General features: G+C 56.3%; 1 protein-coding gene across 4 annotated transcripts; it reads right to left on the bottom strand.

The window, feature by feature from the left end:
- Positions 1–137: 137 nt before the first annotated feature.
- On the bottom strand, positions 138–20,265 carry TMEM151B (transmembrane protein 151B). Of its 4 annotated transcripts, XR_005107042.1 has the most exons (4): positions 19,985–20,265; positions 11,073–13,064; positions 10,867–10,988; positions 138–5,581 (listed from the first exon to the last, which is right to left on the bottom strand). XR_005107042.1 is itself a non-coding variant. In XM_037405836.1 (2 exons), exons 1-2 carry the CDS (start codon positions 20,075–20,077, stop codon positions 11,628–11,630), a joined length of 1,530 nt encoding a protein of 509 aa, XP_037261733.1. In that variant the 5' UTR covers positions 20,078–20,265; the 3' UTR covers positions 138–11,627. The 4 variants fall into 4 exon arrangements, 1 of the variants encoding a protein (XP_037261733.1); XR_005107043.1 differs by having other exon boundaries at positions 138–5,618; positions 10,867–13,064; XR_005107041.1 differs by having other exon boundaries at positions 10,867–13,064.
- Between the last annotated feature and the right edge of the window lie 335 nt (positions 20,266–20,600).

The following is a 20,600-nucleotide window of genomic DNA, read 5'->3' as shown; positions in this document are numbered from 1 at the left end:
CTGATTGCCTCAGTCCTTCAACCACCCCACTCCGGAGAGGTCAGCGGGGAATTAAGCAAGCGGGCTGACCTCCATCCCCTCCTGCCCTCTGAGCCATGCAGGCACCAGCGCTCACAGATCCACAGCTGGCAGCCACCTCAGTGAATCATCTGAAACTTTTATTACACCGATTTGGTTTACAATCTTTGTACTTTGATATTTCCAACAAAAAAGGCAACATTGTGATATACTGTTTGTACATATATAGAGAGACAGACAGAGCTAGATCATATTGACAGAGTTGAAAAGTAAAAACTGTTTCCCAGTGTTCACAAAATAATTTGTTCACCATTTACCTGCTTCTTGCTCTGCCTGATGGATACAGATGCCCGCGGTGCCGCCGGCCCCCAGCCAACAGGACCTTTACCTGCGCCGTGTCATGCCCTTATAGATCAGAAAGGATGGAGTGTGAGGCTGTCCCCGGCGGCGGTGGCCGCGTGAGGGGTGCTGACAGGGCTCAGCCCCAAGCCCTCGCAGGTCCGTGTAGCTCCCTTCCCAACTATTTATGGATGCTCCAGGGGCTACATCCACCAGAAATCCCAACCAGCGGCAGCAGCTGTGAAAGCTCCCCACACAGGCATCTCCCACTCCTTGTTTCCCATCCTCGAGACCGAGGTATTGAATAGATTTATTTCTTTTTATTTGCATTTACAAAATATTTCCACTGAATGACACACCTGAATGAGATGAAAACTCGTGTTCAGAAACAGCAGAAAAGACCCAGATCGGCATCAGGCTGATGAAGGAACAGCTTCAGCAGCGAGGGTGGGGTGCAGACTTGATGGGGGTGGCCCGGTCCTGGGCAAGCCTGCCTGTAGTGCCAAGTACAGGGCTGTGTCTGGTCAGCCAGTTGTGCAATGAAAGCTCGTGCTGGGAGGGCAGCAATGAGATCCCTCAGACATGCTAGCAGACGTGTGAGGTGGAATTGGCTGCCAGAGCCAGTGAGGAACAGGGGTGGAAAGAAAAGGGCTTAGGAAAACCTATCATCACCAGAACAAACGTCGACTTGCTTTCCAGGATACTCACAGCTCCTCTTCCTGCAAATGGCCGAGGCTGTTAACACCACCTGAGCACTCTCCAAACCCCGTCCTGGGCTGCCACATGCAGGAACACCTGGACAGGTAGCTGCCGCCTGGAGAACCCTTTGCCTTCCCTCCCATCAATCTCCTGGCCAAAGAGCAAAGCCCAAACCAAGCAGCCTGCACCACCCACCCACACCCAAGACGAACAGTCCCCTATCTGCCAGTCTGCAAGGGCTGAAACTATTTCAAATGCCGTACAAGCTGGTAAAAATGAAAACCCTGACAGCAACAGCAGGTTGTCTGAGTGTGAACACTCCCATTGTTGGTGGGTCACTTGTCAGCTTCAGCTCCGGTTAGCGTGGTGTGGGACTGCCTTGCTGGGAAGGGCACGTGCCAGCGCAGGGCCAGTACGGACCCCTTAGCTCTCCCACAAGATCCATCCCCAAGGAGTACTGCGGGGCTTTGAGGATGGGGGTCAGCTGTGGGTCTCCATCTGGAGGTGGGAACGACCTCTGGTGCCTTGCCTGGGAGCTGGTCTTCCCTCCTGATGCCATCCACTGATGCAGCGTGAGCAGCACAGCAGCAGAGGGATCCCAGCCAAGCTGGGAGCATCCCCCCACCTGTGGGTCTGTGCCAGAGAGACAGGGAGAGACACGGGGTAGCCGGGAAGTAAAGGAGGGGGAATGACACAAGGACTTGCACTTGGACTACGCCAGTGGGTGCCCCATCGGGCCGGAGCAGGGGCGCCCGGCTGGCTCCCTCCCACAGCAGATGGCCAGCCCTGCTTCCACAGGGCTGAGCACAGCGTGTGCGGCAGCAGGAGCCAGTGGCTGGTTTCCCAAGCCTGGCGGCTTCTGCTCACAGCGACCCAGGCATCAATTTGCAAGGTGTCACGCTGGCATATGTTGTAAACAGGACGGCAGGTTGATTTCGAGCACTGACTCGGAGTGGAGGAGCAGGCTGCCACGGGGGTGGGCAGAGGCTGTACATGGAACTGGTTGCTGTGTTCAGCCTCCCTTTGCTCCCATGGAGCTGGATTTGTCCACGCTGAGCTTCTGTCCCTGCCTGCTGGGTACCTAGTGGCCCTCTGCACAGCCAGCTTGCTGCTGGCTGGGGTTCAACCACAGCAGGAGAAAACGGGGAGGCCTGTGCACTGACCCCATGACAGCACAATAGAGCCGTCTCTGGATTAGGTGAGGGCTTGGGCTGGGGCAGGTTACAGGGGTAAACTAGGACACTGAGCTGGGTAGTACATGGCACATTTGTAAAACATGGCACCAAGTACTACCGGCCTGAAACACGCAGGGTGCGGGCCACAGCCCTGCACCCCAGGCAACCGATGCAAGATTTGATCACTGGGGACCCACCGCTTTATCCTCTCAGCACCTACGCCGCACCAGCAGCCTCCCTCCAAACTCCCTCACCAGCTAGCCCCAGCCGGGACCCACACATTGCCCTGCTGACAGGGCACTTTTGGCTAACCAAGACCCCCTCCTGCTTCTTCCTTCGGTAGCAGTGAGGAAGAATGAAGCCTGAGCTCAGGCAGCTGGGAAGCTGGGGAGCGGTGCGGAGCCAAGTCCTGCATCGGCTTCCCTAGGTGGAGGGGACAGCTCAGAAATGAAGCGTTCCTCCTCCCTACAGGCTATGCCTGAAATAGCCAAGCCTGTCAGATCCCTGTCCCCGGCTGTGATGGATTAGCCTCTCCAAGGCACAAGGCAATTTATTCATTAGTGACATTTACACCTTGTGGCTGCATTAGCCATCGCGGTTTGGTGACACGTGCTCAAGCTGTCAGTGCCGGGCTCGGAGGCAACATCGCTGCTCTGACAATGCAGCGAGGCTTGGTCTGGGCGCCTCGGCTTGGAAACACCTCCTGCCCGTCTCCTCAGCCAGGGCACGCACAGCCTGCTTCGAAAACCCATTTCTTTCCTGGGCTTCTCCATCAAATGCCCTGCTCCTTCCATTTCCCTCCTGCCCTGCCTGCCTCGCAGCACTGCTGCTCCAGCACAGCAGCCTCCTGCCTTGTGTCTCCCGTAAAAACCACCACATCTGCAAAGCCTTTTACAGCTGTTCTCATACAGCCTCTCCTCTCCACATCTTGTGGAGCGTTCACACGCTCTTCTGCCCTCCGCACCTAGCTCTGCCATCAGCTGCACCTTGTTCAGCTCACAGCAAAGCTGCCCTCGGTCCCAGCGGAGAAGCAGAGCCCATGGTCAGAGGCTCCCCCAGCAGACACGCTGCTTTCACTGTGACGCTGTCCCCTGGTCCCGCACTGCCACAACAGCCGACCTGCCTCTCACCAAGGCTCTGGAGATCAGGACCACCAAAATGTCAAGGCCATCTGTTTTCCAGCCGCGGTCTGTTGAATTTACCCTGCCTACAAAGGTTCAGAGAAGTGCTGTGAAATTCTCTGGGAAAGCCTAAAGTGATGCAAAAGTGAGGCCAGGATGTGCTGCAATGCTCTGCAGGCTGTGCTGTCTCTCCACCAAGCAAGCACAAGGCACGCCAGGGCAGGGAGCATTGCTGGAAGGCTGTGCGCAGGCGAGCCAGCAGGTTATGGCGAGGTCTGGCCACCAGTGTGCCTGAGGCCACCACGCATCCACTGGTGTTTCATAGCTGGCCCACGGTGCCCGGCAGGGAGAGGATAAAAATGATGCAAATGCACAGCTTCAGAGGAGCTCAGGGGAGTGAGGTGCTTTGGCTAGCTCAGAGGAATGACAGTTTGCACATCAGGTTTGGGGAGAGTGAGAAGAGCTGGAGAGTGTTGGCCAGGGAGCAGATCCAGCAGCAATCCCGTCTCAGGCAGCCAGCAAGGGATTAGCTTGTTCTCAAACACAGCTTGCACCACGCTTTTATCCCTGCTCCCTGCCACTCGCTGCAGCAAATGTGACACTTCACACCATCTCCTCACAAAAACTAGGTCAGGAGTTTCTTCTCACAAGGAACAAGCAATGCTCTGTCACCCTGCAAAGCCCTTGTCGCAAGGACGGATGGGTGACACCGGACCGAAGCCACAAACACACGAAGCCTCTGCAGGGCCGTGTGGGTCCCAGCCGTGCACCTGAGCAGGCAGAAGCCACCCTGCCACGCACACAGGCTTGGGTGGACGGCCAGGTCACATTCCAAGGGCAGAGGAAGACTTCAGGCTTCAGCCTCCTTTCCTGACCAGCCTACCCTACTGCAAAGCCACAGGGCCACTATCTCGGTCTTCCTTGAGTATTTCATCTCCACCAGCACTGCACATTTCTGACAGAGCTGGCTGGAGTGCTTAAACCCACCTCACCATCAAATATTAATTTTTTTAAGCAAGGAACAGCAACCTGAAACACTTCCCACAACTGGTACAGCCTTTTAGCCTCATTTCAGTTTGAAAAAGCTGTTGGCATTTCCAAAGTGAAATCCTGTTATTTTGGGGTCTAGTCATCACCGCTTTTTCCCCAGCTGGCTGAGCGGTCTTGTGCATGCTGCTTCATCAGACTCTTCTTCCCTGCTGCTCGGCCCCTGGGGACCGGCTCTCCCTGGGGGGGCAGGTGCAGCACAGAGCCCACCAGCTTCTGGCTGGGCTGAGCAGGAGGTGACGTCTGCTCTCAGCTGATCCTCTCTCTGCACTTGCTTCTGGAGACAAGTATAGATTCGGGCTTCGGTTTTTCCAAACGTTTTCAACCTGACTGGTTCACGGGCTGCCATCCAAAGTCCGAATTCATGGCACGGCAGCTGACAGTGCTGCTAATGGACGTTGGGACCATGGGACTGATACAAAATACTAAGTCATCTCACCACATTCTAGCTAGGCTTTTTCTTTCACTAATGTGAGTAGCTAAGATCGCAGAAGCAGCTTGTGCTGATGGAGAGTGAAAGAATCTCATGTGTCTGTGTGTGAAGTTACTTCGCTCTACAAAATCCACTAAATTATAATCACAGTAGGTGATCCATCCATTCCCGAAGTTCGAAGGACTGGGGAGGGTTCAGGATGGGCACCGATTTCTCACAAGCTTCATTTCCCCAAATGGAGTTTACAAAAACCAAACGAACAAAAAGGCCCAACAAAAACAGTCTTCCTCGGGGAGGGTGGGGGAGGAATAAAACCCACTTCACTTAACTTTCCAGCAGCCACTGTGCTTATTCTCAGTGCTGGGTGGCCACGCTGCACATCGTAATGGGCTCCTGAAAACTTGGCAGCTTCTGGAAGTGTTGCATAGGTGGATGGTGTACTTGTTAGAAGAGACTGTTTATAAGCTGCAGGAAGAGGAGCTTGCTGAACTCCACAAAGAAACTGTCCCTCCCCCAAGACAGACAGACGAGGTGAGGAGGGAAGGAGGAAGGGGAAGCCACGAGGCCATAGGTCTTGCAGGTTCGGTTCTGTCCTTGCGACCTCTCTTCCCTCGTGTGCGGAAAGGCTACGGTCCTGTGGGAGAAGGCTCCTCTCCCAGTGCGGTGCAGGTCAATTTTTTTGTTAGCTTGCTTTTGAGGGAGCTGGCAAGATCGCATCCATGGGCATAACGTTTCTCTTGGCGGAGCAGCTGTGATGGAGGCAGTAGAGCAGAACAATTCAACCCACTGCTTGCAGAGACAGTAGACATTCAACATTAATTCATGTTGGCCAAGACCCAACATGAACTCTATGCATCAAAGCAACACTGTCATAGATCAATTTGTCTGGACTCAGGGACAGATCGCTCTGAGGGGTTGCTAAGCCAAGCTCACACTGGTATATTACCGCTGGCTTCAATAAAATTACAGTAGGAATGAACATAGCCCATTAATTTCTACATGAAATGTGACTAAGCCCCTTTCCCCTTTTTCCAGAATGCCCACAGGGAAAAAAGTCCTAGGTGGGCTCAGCTCAGCCCCAAGGCCCCACTGGGCTCCCAGGTCCTATGAACTTTGGTCCCCAAACATACCTGGTTCAGTGGAGACTCTAGGCCCACGTGCATCACAGGAGGCAGCATTACCAAACAGAGCTAACACTTTAACCACGTCCCATTTCTGAGATGATCTGGATCCAGATCATATTCATATAGACCTTATTCTAACCACCGAATATGAATGAAACATGATTAGAAGCACATATCACAAAGTGAGACTTACAGCTCTTTGCTAACACAACTTCTTGGTGGTGGTGGTGTGTTTCAGACCCACGCCCTACTGCTACTGCAGCAGAGTAGGAGCACACTGCAGCAAGGTTGTACCCTGCTAAAAGTAACACAGCGCCCTGGTGATATTAGACAGCAGCACTGAAGCCATGGTTGGAAAGGCTGGAAGGAGAGCTTAAAAGCATTATTCTTCCCACAGGCTAATCAGCAGGCACTGTTTTACTGACATTGGATGCTACCTCACTTGCTTGAACTTCCACTTAACACACCTTTTTCCTGCAGTCCCCTCCTCATAGGCATCCATCAGTCACTAAACAGCTCTGCAGCCTCTTGAGTGAAGAGACAACAAAGAGGGCAGGGGCGGGATGAGTCTCTAACGTGCATTTTATGGAGAGCATAAAGAGAGGGGTGTGGAGGGCTGTGTGCTCACTTGACAACAGAAAAACAGCAGCTTCCCCAGCACTAATCCTGAGTATTTGTTGCCTGGAGTGTGTCCTCGGCTATAAACTGAGGTTCCCTCTCCCTGCCCTAATGAATGCCCCCTACAATTGCTCAACCCAAAAGCCTTCTCTGAAATCTGCCTCCTTGGTGTGGTCTGCATGATACACAGTGAGCTCAAGAAGCATCACCAGGCTGGCCGGTGTCACCAGGGTTCTGCACAAGCAAAGTGCTAAGCACTATCATTTGGGAAGCTTCCAGCGTGTGCTCAAAGATGGATAAATGGGTGGTGATGTATCCTGAAGATCAGCTAATCCAGAGCTTCTCACACACATTCTCCCTCTTTCTCTAGTTCAGGAAAGCTGGAGAACTTTAAAGTACCTGGCAAGTATACCGGCAGCAATGGGAAACACCAGACAGCCCACACTTATTGTCCAGCCTTGCAGCAGTAAGGACTAAGCTCTCTTCTAGGGAGGTATCAGCACCAGGAAGAGCCAGGAAGAGGAGCTGGCAGCATTCCCAACTCACTCGTCCTGGTATGCGAGGAAAGCCTGCTGCCAAGTGCAATGCTGGGCCTGACTCTCGGCCCATGGAAAGCTGCAGTGGGTGAACCGATGGGTGAACGATGTATGGAAACAACCAAAGCCACCTGACTGTGGAGATCCTCTAGTTATTGCCCCCTCGTACTGACAAGCACCTGGCTTGCACCTCCCCAGAGGGTGATGCAGGCTGTCCTGCTTTCCTTGCATAAGGGGCCAGCAGCTCTGCGTATTTCGCTCACTTTGAAGAGATCTTCTGCACCAGAAACAAGGACACAGCCACCCTGACACACCAAGGCATGGCTCGCAACTTTGGCCCTCTCCTCTTTCCCAGGCTGGGCTCAGAGCAGAAAACATAGACTCGCTACACAGGGAAAACTTCAGCACCACCACGCAAGCCAGGGTTTGCCCAGTGAGATCCTCGGGGACTGAAGACCCTAGGATTGGTGAAGGGAAGGCTGCAGAGAGCAGATAACGCCTGCTTGTGTCAGGCAGGCCATGGGGAAAAGGAGCAGAGCCAATTAGACTCACCAGTCAATGAAGGAGAAGTAATGGGATTAAGATACAGCAGGGAGAACTCAGGTTAGATATAAGGGAGCAGGCTATCATGAGAGGAGCAGACTGGGCCATCGAATGAGCTGCCAAAGGAATCGTCATCGCCGACACAGACACGGCAGAGAGCAGACACAAGTCTGCAGGAAGAGCAGACGCCTGACTGCTGCTCAGCCTGGAATGGTGGCGGGTGGATGCCTGTGTGCTGGGGAGATGGGACCACTCCACCAGAACAGGGACAGACCCACGCTGGCCATCTGTGCTAATAACCTGAGCCACAAAGAGAATTAAAGCAGCTGCCCAGGGCATGGGGGTCCCTCACCAACACTTAGGAGGAAACCCATACACGCACACCCTTTCTGCCAGCTGCATCTCATGCCAGGACCACGAAGGGAGAGCCCAGTTGTCTGCCGTGAGCTTCCCTGCCTGGCTAGACATGCTGCCCTGCCATTGCAGGCAGGGAGGAGAGGGAGCATAATCCCAGTTTCAACCTGTTCTCTTCAGCTCCACCACTTCTGTGCCAAGCCACCAGGCAGCTCCTGTCCCTCCTACTACTCTCACATGCCCAAGAGTGCCAACCCTCTTTCCTGAGCCTAAGACAGGGCAGGAGGGTCTCCAACCTGGCAAGAATGGAGAGGGCTGGACCGCAGAGGGGCGGCCCCACCAGCTGCAGTGGGGTAACAGGACCAAGCATATGAGGAAAGGGATCTCCGAGAAAACCCGGCATGCAGCAGGAAGCACTGGCTAGAGGTCCCATTTCTCAGGGTGCTGTGGGTCTGGGATGGCCACAGACCATGGCACTGGGACAACATCTGGGACCTGGCTGCAGCCGGCAATATGTGCATGGGAGAGGTGTTCAACCGCAGGAGGACTCTGCGTGGATGCTGCTGGCCACAGTAGCAGCTGTGCCTCAAAGATACACGTGTCCACCTGGACAGGCCACCTCCAGAATACAATTTTGCAGGTGAAAATGGGGCCAGAGGAATAAATGGAGGCAATCTCATCAAAAGACCCAGAAAGAGCCAAGGACAAAGCGCCTGAAAGCAGAACTCTGCTGCAGGTGCTCCAAGACAGGGGCACAGAGACCCTACTAATCTGTCCTTATTCTGAGGACTGTCTTTGCCCCAGGGAGATAAAAGGCCTGCCAAATCTTATATAGATCCATCTGTCCGAGGCACCTTGGAGGCTAGAGATGGAAAGATGAGCCATCACAGCCTAATTTAAACAATGTGTAAGAGATTTCAAGGAGAACATGTTGGGAAGGACAAGCAGACCACATTCCTCTCTAATGACCCATTGCAGCTTCACTGACTGAAGGTCTCCTGATTCACTGGGACATACAAGCACGTACCATTATCTCCCCAGAGTCACGAGGACCCTCAGCATTGGCCTTGACTCACATTAGGCCCTTGGAGAGAGAAGCACAAGCACACAGCAAGCCAAATGTCACCACTAAGCAAGGAAATCCCAGGGCAGCCAAGGGGGCTGTAGCTGCTTTCACCCAGTCTGAATCTGTGCTGATAATAATGAGAACAAAATGTAGAGAGATGTGTACACACCAGAGACCTTATGCTTCTCAAAGGGACCCTCTTACTTAAGCCAATCTCTAGTCTGGTAGTGAGAGTAAGGGCAGATGACAAGACAGAATCACAGCAGAGTGAGATTTCAAGGGACTTTCTGTTCAAACCACTGTTGTTTGGTGGAGTCTAGCACTTGGAATCCAGAAGGACAAGCTGACTGGAAGAGCAAGAGACACTGACCAGGACACACAAGGCACAAAAGCAGAACAGGTGGCTCTGGGGGCAAAGCCAACAGAGCCTTACAATGTCCACAGGCACTGATCTCTCCAGGCTTGCCAGCAAGAGAAGATTTTCAAAAGAGGAATGATGTGGTGGAAGGGTGCATTTGCAGCCTCGCCAAGACCTGGGAGGAGAAACAGCACAGCAGTACGACTAGAGAAACAGATCCTTAATTAACAGCTGGCAGGAGGAAGACAGGCTGGGCTAAATACAATGGCTCACTGTTTGCTGTTATGTCTTGCCCTTCTGCAATGGATGCAGAGGCAGACACCAGGCTCAAATGCCCAGGTGCTAACGGACTTGCTCTGGTCACCCAAGACCTGCTGCTCACAGCCATTGCTTGCCCCAGCTGACAAGGGAAGAGTGGTGAGGCCAAGAGGCAGTGCTGTCTGGAGAAACCGCTGGCTGATTTGGCATGCACTCCCCCAAACTGCTGACCGAAAAGGAGATGGCTTTTCTGAGAACAGGGACACATGAGATCCAGGGATGTGTTGACGGAGAAGGAAAAGCTGGGTGCCTGCATGCTGCAGCCACTGATGCAGCTTCAGTGACACGAAGGCTCCTTGCCCAATGTCACCAAGACCCTTTCCAGTGAGATAGAAGGGGCAGCACAAAGCTCAGAGCAGGCCAACCTGCCCTGACAAGAGCAAGGTGGAGGAACCCAGGGGCTAATGGGCTACACAGAGGCCACCTCACTTCTCACCGCCTGACACCCCTCTGTAAAAACCTCTGTGGTGCGAACTGCTTGGTTTTAAGCAGGTTCCCCTCTAGCATATCCCCAGCCTCTGTTCTGCAGAGCATCCCTCATGGCAGATGCCTCCCTGTCTCCCACCTGTGGGTCCTGCACCCACAGTGGGACCCCACAGAAAGGGACTCCCTTTGCTCCTCATTTCCTCAGCCCAGGTTCCTGATGCTCCAGCGTGCTTTTGCATTTCTCCCTCCCAGCCCTTCAGAGCTCTCTGCCAAAACCAGGCTGCCAGGAGCCTGCAGTTCAGAGTCTGAAACCAGAGCCCAGCCTGATCGCATGCAAAATTCACTCTTACAGACATGCACCAACCTGCTGCTCTATTATCAATAGGTGAACTGCACCTGAACCTACCAGAGCCTTCCTCGATGCTCGTCTGAACCGACCAGGACTCACTTCAAAGGCAGGAGGAGACCCCAGCCACTTGACACCCCACCTATTACCACAATGCCTGTCCCAGTGCCATCCTTCCCCCCTTCCCCAGCTCGCCAGGGGGTCTCCCACTTTTTCTTTCCAGCTGAGCCCTCCTCCAGCAAGTGGATCAGCAGTACCACAGATCTCCACTCCATCTGGGTTTGGACATTCATCCCTTCCCTGGTGCTGCCTGCCTGCTGTAATCCCAAACAGAAAGCCCTTTACCTAGGGGATGCAGACTCTCAGAGTCACTGGTGTGCTGAAGCTTCCTAAGGAGCCGAGCCTGGGATCCTCTGGAGGTGGTGCCATTCCCAGCAGTGAGAACAGAGTAACAGTCGGAGCGTGGTCTAAAAAAAAAAGCGGGGAGGGTGGGGAACGGTTGGGGGGGAAGGGGAAGAGCTGGATTCGTGGCTTTCAGCCTTTGCTCTAACCTGCCGCTCAGCTCCACGTGCCTGGATGCCCCAGACCTTTAGGCACAGGCAGTTACATGCCGTTCCCAAGGGGCCCACTCCCCTCCACCCTGCAAGGGGTCTTGCTCCAGCGTGGGCAGCGGGGTGGGCAGAGGTGCAGCAGGGCGCTTTCTGGTGGCTGCTGGTTCCTCGGAGCACGAGCCAGCCTGGAGCCAGGGCTGGGAGCCAAAGCACCTCCCTCCCTGCATCAGGCCTGTCTTTTTATTCCCCCCTTTGGATCTTGATGCCATGAATTACGGTTTGGGGTTTGGTTTGGTTGGGTTGTTTCTTTTTTTTTTTTTTTTGCATGTGGTGGTCGGTTTAGAGTTCTGTGCCGTGTCAGGGGGAGCATTGGCACTCACCCCTCCAGGAGGTCAGAGCCATGGCAGGGGGAGCTTTTGCTGGCTGCCGGAGCGAGATGCCGTGTCCGCTCCAACCTAATGTCCTCCTAGGCCATTTGCCTCCCCTGTGCTGTCCCCAAATCCTGCACTGGCTCGGGCCAGGCACCGGACAACGACATCTCACCGCCCTCTGCTTTCACAGTGAGGTCTCCACACAGGACCCATTGCGGTGGAGGTGACGGTGGTCATGGTTCAGGCAGCCTTCGTTGCGGTGCACGATGAGGATGGGGAAGTAGAGGGCATCCTGGTAAGGAGGAGGGTCTTCCTCCTCCACAGTCACCTGGCTGGAGAGGCGGGTCTGCTCGGTGGGGCAGCTCTGCTCATTCAGGCTCCCGCTTCGGCTTTGCCAGAGGCAGCTGCGCCGTGAGCCGTACAGGCGGCCCAGGGAGAAGCGGCTGCTGCTGAAGGGGATCCTGGGGCTGCCGTTGCAGATGCTCAGAGCACTGCGGGAGAAGATGGAGGAGCTGCTTATAGTCCTGTGGCACCGCTCGCAGTTCTGCCGGTAGCCCCCATACCGGCAAGCAGAGTAGCTGGTGCAGCCGGAGAGCCCCACCAAGTCCATCAGGACCGCTTCTGAGTAGCTGGGTACCAGCTGCTGGTTGGATCGGATGTGCCACTCCAGCTCAGTGCTGTCCACCGTGTTGACGCGGGGCATCCTCCGGCAGAAGGAGCGCTCCTCAGCCGGTGTCACCGCCACATAGTCGAACCCAAAGAGTTTCTCCACGTGGTAATGGACGTAGGAGGTGCGGTACTCATTTAGCACCCGCAGGGGCCAGGATAGGGTCAGCAGAGCCGCCACCCAGAAGACATAGTGGGATACATACCAAGGAAGGTTGTCTGGGTCAGAAAAGGCCACCATGTATTCCTTGAAGTCCACGTTTTTGAGGTGCATCCCCTCCCTGGCCTCCATGTAGTCATCTAGCCCCTCGTTCTCCGTGAAGAAGCGGGCCCGCTGGGTCAGGTAGGAGTTCTCCGACTCCACGTTGGCAAAGCTGAAACACTTGGTGAAGCGGAGCCGTGTGGCCGGGTAGCTCTCTAAGTCAATGAGGTCCTTGGAGATGTCCTTAACTCCACAATTGGAATAATCAAACTCGGCCTCTGCCACATGAGTGTTGACCCGCTCATGATACACTTGGGTGGTGGTGTAAGCATCCCCATTGCGGTAGCGGGTAACCTGCCGGGTCCTGCGGACGTAGTGGTAGCTGATGGCCTTCCACCAGATGCAGGGAGTCGCTTGCTGCATCCGCTGCACACGCTCATGCACACTCTCCACATCCACCTTGTACTGCAGCTCGTTGCGGGTGTAGCAGTGCCAGCACTCCACCAGGTACACCACGTAGAGCATCACCAGGAAGGCCAAGGGGATGTAGACGTAGCCATTAGAACAGGGGCTGTCATGGTACATCATGGACTTGCCCTTGTAAGCGCTGTCAAAGGTCAGCCGGGTCACCTTGGTGACGTGGCACCAGGTCATAGCTCCCATGCAGCCGTACATGAGGAGAGACAGCAGCAGGCATTTCCAGTGGGACTCTCGGCACAGGGACTTGCTGAGAGACTGCTTCACCGGCCGCTGCTGCTCCAGGGGACCGGGGCGAAGGGGAGAGAAAACAAGAGAGGAGTCAGTGGGGGCCTGGGGGAGGGGAGCAGGTAGCAGGGGGCCATGGTGGCATCTGTAGCTCTGCAAATGGGGACAAACAGCAGATGCCATGGGGCCCCTAGGCTCAGCGGGAGGCCAGAGGCCGGGATCTCCCCCAGGACGACAGTCCTGCAGCACAGATAACTGTCACCCCCCTCTTCCCTTCGTGGTGCTCTGCCTTGGGAGACAGCCAGAGCCCAGCTGGACATGGAGGAGAGCAGCAGAGGGCAACTCTGCCAGCCTGCCCCCCAAGCATCCCCCTCCTTCAATGGGGAGTAACCCCCACACTTCCACGTCCTGGCGAGGGGTGCTGAAGCACAGCAAGATGGAGGCTGGAGGATCTCCCCCACATACCTCAGCTTCTGCGCCCATCCCACCAGCACAGGCAGCTCTAACCGATGGGTGTCCCACCTGAACACCTCTCCACAGCTCCTCCCACTGCGTCTCTCACCGCTCGCTGGCACACAAGTCTCTCCCCCTTTCCCAGTAACGACCAACAGCAACGTTCAGATTTCTCCCACCAGAGCAGCATAAGCAGCCTGGGGTGCCTGTAAGATGGAGAAACAGACCTCCTGCAACTGGGAAGGTCTCTGGTAATGGCAATTCCCACCACAACACTTGGCAGCCCAAGGGGCTCTGAAGTGCTTCTCAAGTGCTTTATAAACCACACAAAAGGGAAAGTACTTTTCCGTGACCTCTGGTGGGAGAGAAAGCAAACACGGAATAACATCCTAAAAGGTGTTCAGGCTGGAAGAGAAGAGCACCCTACCAATCTGCAGCAGCAGGGAGGGCAAGCGGCCAGTCAAGGCCGCCAGCAAATGTCCCTACTTGCACTGGGATTCGGCTGTGACAGCCCACACTTCTGGAAAAACTGCTCGCAGGTCTTTCACGGTGAGAAAAGGGCAGAAGTTCAGCAATAGCACTTTTTAAAGGGATTGCACTGGTGCCTTCACCATAGGAACCGTGTAGGGTTTCACAAAGGCTTAAGGAAACCTCTGTCACTCTGCAACACCCTGAAGTCTCAAGTATTGAACCAGCATGGTCAATGAGACATGATATTATCACACCCAAAGGGAAACACATGCAAAGAGATTATTTGCTTTCTTATACAAAAGATTTCATCCAGCAATTTCCAAAGGTGTGACCTGAGAAGGAGGGGGCAAGAACCCCAGCCTTGTGCAGGTGCCACTGAAGTCACTAAGAGACCTTCAGCTCTGCTGTCCCTCCCCAGCTGCACGCAGCACGGCTCCTGAGCTCACCTCCACCACTGCAGGGGCTAACACCAGCTGTAATGACACCACTCGCGGCAGTGAAGTCCAGGCCTGGCCCCATCCCTCCTCTGCTCCGCAGCGCACTGGGCTGGAGAGGTCTCTCATCCAGGGATCCCAAAGAGCTGAATGGGCTCATGCTGCTAGAAAGTCAGGGGGAGGGGGGCACTTTCACTCTTGCATGAAAAGGGAAGTTAAAGCAAGAACCAGATGTCACAAGGCACTGGCAGGTCTAGGGACAGATCTGGGCCACCTCTTTCCTCTGAGAAGTCCCCCTTGCTCTCCTGAAGAGCCCCTCAGCCCTGGTGTGGTCCCCTAGAGTCCCACAGACTAAACCTTCCTCCCGACACCTTGTCAAAGCCTGGCCCACCCCATGACAGTGGGACTTGTGCCACTGCAATTAGCAGGGCTGGATCCAGGCCAAATCTCCAACTGAGGTTTCTCTCCCAGAGGCAGGGAGCTTCCCTTCCTGGCCACCCCAGCAGCCCGCCTGTGAGGAGCAGAGCAAGCGGCACATCCTGCTGAGGATCCTGAGCATCAGTAGTGCTGAGCTCCCCTCTTTGGGGCCACTGGCTGAGAGTGAGAGCTGGTGACAGAGACAGAGCCCAGGGAAGGCAGGTGGGGCAGTGCTGGCCTGCAGGCAACAGGGAAAGGTGTGGAGCGCTTCTGCTCAGCAGCTCTGGCACGGGTGCACGTGCACCCCAGTCTTCCCAGTGTGACCCACCACCACAGCAGCCTTACAGTCACGGGGCAAGAATGAACCCAGGTAAGAGAAAAGGGAGTGAGGACTGAAGGTCTCCTCTCCCACAGCTGCCTTCTGCATTGCAAACCTTCCCCAGCGGCAGCAGCCCCAGCTGTGAGGCTCTAAGGGGACTGCTAGGCCAAAGGAGGAGCATGGGGAGGGTCTGAATGGGGGCTTCAGGAGATGCAAGGCACACACTGACCCTGGGGCGTCTGTGGGGCAAGAGGACCTGCACAGAAACAGCACCTCGTTGGGGGAACGGATCTGCAGATGGAGCACAAAGAATAAAGCAAAGCATTCCGCTCGCTCGTTTGCCAGGTTGGGGAAGGGGCATCAGTGAGACAGATCTTCAGCCAGGTCCACCTCGGAAAAGCAAATTCCACCTCCTGGTTGCTCCCCGGCCCCTCACATTCCGCACTGCCTGCATCGTCCTGCTCAGAAGGACAATGCTGGCTGTTGCCCTGCAGAGATGCAGGCAAGCCCTGCTGCGGTTACCCACCCAGGGCAGGGCGGCAGGGAGCGCGATGCAGCTCAGGCTTGGTTCCAGAAACCGTGTTAGCACGGCTCTAGTCCACACATTAGTCTCCTCCTAGGACTACGCAGTATTTAGATACTGCAGAGCTTTAACAGGGTCACGCTAACCCCTGCTCTAAACTGTTTACAACCCAGTTTTGTCCTAGGTTTTTGAGGCAAAACACATACACATCAGCCCACGCTGGTGGGGTTTCTGAAAGCTGATCAAGTGCCAATGACGGGATACAACCACAGCAAAGACGGAGGAGGAGCCAGCTGCAGAGTCTAATCCCAGTAGGAACTGCAGCATCCCTGCTCCTCTCCCGGGCTGCAAAGGACTCACAGGAGCAAACAACCAGCTCCGCGGCTTCCCCCCACAGAAGCAGCTAAATAAGGTTGCCTCCTGGAGCTCTTAATCAGCCTTGGAGAAGTCCAGCACAGCAAAGATGCAGATGAAAAAGCTGGGGAAAGCGGAATCCTTTCTGTCCCAGAACAGTGCCACTAGGAGGACAGCAGGCTCTGATACAAATGCCGTCATCATCTGCCCACTGCAGTTTGATGGAAGCAGGCGAAAGGCTTGCCCTACTTCACTGCAGACAGGGCTTCCCTCCATCACTGGGAGCTTCCCTCATTGCTCAGGCTTGAGCACTGGAGAGGGGTAAGCAAATTCACTATCGCAGATACACCTAAACATCTCTGCAGTGCTAGAGGGCAGAACTGGTCCAGCCGTGGCTTGGCCATCCTTTTTGTGGGATCCCAGTCAACTCCCCGCTCTGTGCTTCAGTTTACCATGTAGAACACATGGGACAACTCTTACCAGGCACCTAGGTGCTAACTGTAACACACATGGGGAAAGGCAAGGTGTAGACTGCTGCTACAGCCTCCCCTCCCTCACACGTAGTGTTTGCCTCTGACATTGCCCCTGAAGTGAAAGGAGATGAAGTCCTGCACCTGTAGCTGCTGCTCTGAGATGCACAGGAAGGGATGGAGAGGATGACTTATGAGCAGCAGTGAAGGAAACGGAGATGCCTGCAATGCACAGGGCAGAGGCAGTAGAAGAGGAGGACCCCATCACTGCTTGCACTAAACTCCTAGGAGAGTTGGGGAATCCTCTTCTCAAAAAAGCCTCAAGGGGACAAACCTGCCCAGCACCCCAGTGGCCAAGCGCATCGGCCAAAATACCTTCATCACTCCTACAACCTTGACCCTGCAACTCTGAACACTAAACAACTCCAGAAATCCTTCAAGCTCTTCAAGCTCCTCTCTGAAACAACCTGTCCCTGGCACCATCTTCCATCCCCCTGTTTAACAAGTGTTCCTGTGTCCTCAGCTCCTGCACTTCTCACCTGCCTCTCCCTGCAGAGACCTGCCTGAAATCTCCGATTCACCCTCAGAATGCTAAGCCCACACTTTACAAGATGCCTGGGAGTTCACAGGGTTAGTTGTCCTAGAGACAGCCCTCTACGGGCTGAAAAAATGATTCAAAAAAGCCATAGAGCAGCAGCCTGAAGGCACAGGTAACTCCTGAGTGCCAGGTTATGGCAGCAGCCTGCAGGGGACTCCAGTGGGACTCCCGAGCATCAGTTTCCATGGCCCTGCCAATTTGTTTACATCATGCAACAAATGAATAAGCCCTGTTCCCTTTGACCTCAAATCCCCAGAACAAGGCAGGTGGGAAGGATCTAGTCATTTTGAGGAATTTGCACCATCTTCCAAGGCCCTGGGCAGACACTGGCAACTCCTGGCCAAGATGGTCCCAGCAAACAACCCCATCACATCCCACAGCCCAGATTCAGGAACTACCTGCCTAGAAGAGCTGGCTCAGCCCCAGGCTGTCAGTGTTGCCAACCGCAGAGGAAAGGGGAAGGCTGAGCATCTAGGAGCCAGGGAACCCTGCCAGCAGCCAGCTCCTGCAATGGTACCAACGTCTCCATTTTACATGCCAACTTGGAGGAGGACTGGTTCCTTCCATCCGATCCCACCCGAGCAACAGGACAAGGACATTTTTTTGTTTGTTCCCAGGCTGAAGAGCTTGTCCCCTGGCATTTCCTACCCTCCAAGGTGGAAATGCATTGCTGAGTGAGATTCAGCTCACCACCATTAAGTGTAGGTGTATGTATGTGATGCCAACAGGGAAGAAGGGCTCAGCCAGCTCTGGCCAGTAGCTCTTGCTGCTTGCCTTGCTGGGACAAGCTGAGCAGCACCTGAAGCCCAGCCTGGCTCCTAGACACAGTGATCTGAGATATGTCAAGATGAAGCACCTTCAAACAGGACAAAGCATGCGCCCCATTTTCCAGTCCCCGGACATCTCCTCTGGCTCCCTGCAGGCCCTGGCCAATGGACAGGTGGGATTCAGCCACACTCCCAGGACAGGTGGGATTCAGCCACACTCCCAGGACGCTTAGCAATGTTGGTACCAGCAGTTGGTTCTGACAGAAATAAGGACATCACACTGCCAGTGTGGCCTTACACAGGCACTATAGGGGAGCAACACCCTCCCCTCCTGGTGTTTCTGAAGACAAGAGGATTGCCCTAGGTCAGTCCATGAATCCAAGCCCGCCACTAAGGTCTCTCCTCATTGCATCAGATGAGACACCATGGCACTGTCAGGAAAGGCTGCAGCTTTCCTCTCCTCCACCAGCTGCTTCACGCAAGTCTGTGATAGCTTCTGGCCGCAGGAAGCGTGCCCTTAGCCTCCACGGTGCAGGTCATGGACTGCAGCTCTTCTGCCTGCTCCCACAGGGTAAGATTATACTGACACCCTAGTTGGCAGCCACCACAGAGCAATCAAAGGCCATACGATCCACTTGTAATCCCTGCGAGCCAGGGGACACTGTAGGCAAGGGAAATTCACCCGGGCAGTGCCCCTGTTACACTTCTTTTATCCAAACTGGCTCTTGCTCTGGCACCTCTCAAAAGCTGTGGTGCCCTCTTGAATGTAGCACCAGCACTTCCAGGGCACTAGGGGCAAGACACCATGTCCCAAGCATGGCACAAGCATGTCCTCATGCTAAAAAGGCACCTTATGGTTTAGCTACCCAGGCCAGGATCCGTTTGGAGAGCCTGGGCCCGGGGTGCCACGGGTTGTTGAATGGAAGCAGGAAGAGAGGAACAGCCGCAGAGCAGAGTATATGGTATTTGTACAGCTTCCCAGTCCTTGAACTTCAGCATTCCTCTCCTGCAATTATTTATATCTAAATATAAGTCTGCATATATATAATAACTGTGCACGGGCATGCATGTTCTTCCTAAGCCAAGGAGGCAGAGAATACCAGGATTATGCAGCACTTGCTAACTGCATCTCCTCAACAGCGGAGGACGAGTGATGCACCAGCTTCTGAGCATCCCCCCCAAGCTGCCCTTTGAGCTGTGGTCTCACCGGTGAGGACAACCCACCACACCAGGAGAACGCTGCCCTTCCTATGCTGCCTAGCTGCCCTGCATGGACCACCAGCCCCATGGCATAAGGTGGGTCTTGCTAGTCAGCGCAGTTGGTTTCTCCCCCCCCTTGGGAAGCCCAAGCTGCAAGCAGGATCTGTGGAGGCAGACAAAGGGGCTCCCGCGCCTGCCTCCCCGCACCGCTCCCTATGCACTGAGCACCCTGCTCCTGACCTGCTTTGGCATCCGCTGCCTGGAGTCCAGAGAACCCATCAGCTGCGGGGGGACTGCAGCATACCTGGAGGCAAGGCTGTACGGTACCTGGCCTGCCCCAGCCTGCGCCTTCCGCTCGCCCCAGCCAACCTGCAGCCGGGAGCAGCCACCAGGCTTCGCCGCGTCCCCGAGCCCTCTCCCCCGCTGCCCACCGCGTCTTCCCTCGCGGTGACCCGGGCAGCCGTGCTACCCCCTGGCACCCCCCTAAGCCGGAGCGCAGCAAGGGGGCCCTCCATACCCATTCCTCCCAGGCGTAACAACCCCTTCCCACTGCAGCAAGCCCATGCAGCGCCCCGCGCTCCCCTCCCGTGCTCTCCCCGCTGCCCCTGCACCCAGCCGCCCCCCGCCCCATCTCCGGACGGCGCTGCCCGCTGCGCCCCTTCCAGCCCCGCGGGCACGGGAGGGCGACGGAGAAGCGGGGCCGGGGCGGCCGGGCAGGCAGCCTGCCGGCGGCGGGCACCGACGGGCGGGTTTCCTCGCCCCCCCCCCTCGCCGGCCCGCACCGCGGCCCCGCGGCCGGAGGAGGGGAGAGGGGCTCCCGGCGAGGGGGTCCGTACCTGTGCGGGCAAAGCCCGGCCCGGCCAGCGGCGGGGCGGTCAATGAACGCGCCATGCAAAGCGGGCGGGGAGGGAGGGTGGTTGGGGGCAGCCCCGGGCCGGGGGGGGCGGCCGCTCTCTCCTCACCTCCTCTCGGGCCCCCTCCGCCTCCTCCTCCGGAGGCACCGGCGTGCTGCTGCCTCCCTCGCTGGCGGCGGCCGCCGAGGCCGGGGGGGACATGGCGGCGGGGGCGCCCCGCTGGCGGTGCCTGCGGGCTGGGCAGCCGCATTATCCCGCCCGCCGCCGGGCGCTGCCTCGCCGGTCGCCGGGCGGGCGGCGGGGCGGCGCGGCGGGCGGGCGGCGCGGCGGCATGGCCCGCAGCCGCGGCACGGCGGCCCCCGGCCCCGCCGCAGCGCAGCGCCGCTCCCGCGCCCGGCGCGGCGGAGGGCGGGCAGAGCCGCGGTGGGAGGGCCGCGGCGGAGGCGGGGGGACGGGATGGGGATGGGGATGGGATGGGGATGAAGATAGGATGGGATGGCGACGGGATGGAGATGGGGATGGCGGGGGGATGGGGACGGGGACCGGGATAGGGGCAGGAGGGGACGGGATGGGGATAGGGATGGGGATGGGGGCGCGGCTGGATCCACGCCCTCCCGAGCGGGGCAGTGGGTGACCTTGAGGCGCCGGCGGCAGGGAGGCAGGGATGCAGGCAGGGAGGCAGGCAAAGAGGGAGGCAGGCGAGGAGGGAGGCAAGCAGGCAGGC

This window comes from Falco rusticolus, chromosome 12 (assembly GCF_015220075.1).
Source record: "Falco rusticolus isolate bFalRus1 chromosome 12, bFalRus1.pri, whole genome shotgun sequence".
Lineage (NCBI taxonomy): Eukaryota > Metazoa > Chordata > Aves > Falconiformes > Falconidae > Falco > Falco rusticolus.
Note: the sequence above shows the minus strand (reverse complement) of the source record. Positions and strands in the feature narration are given on the sequence as shown.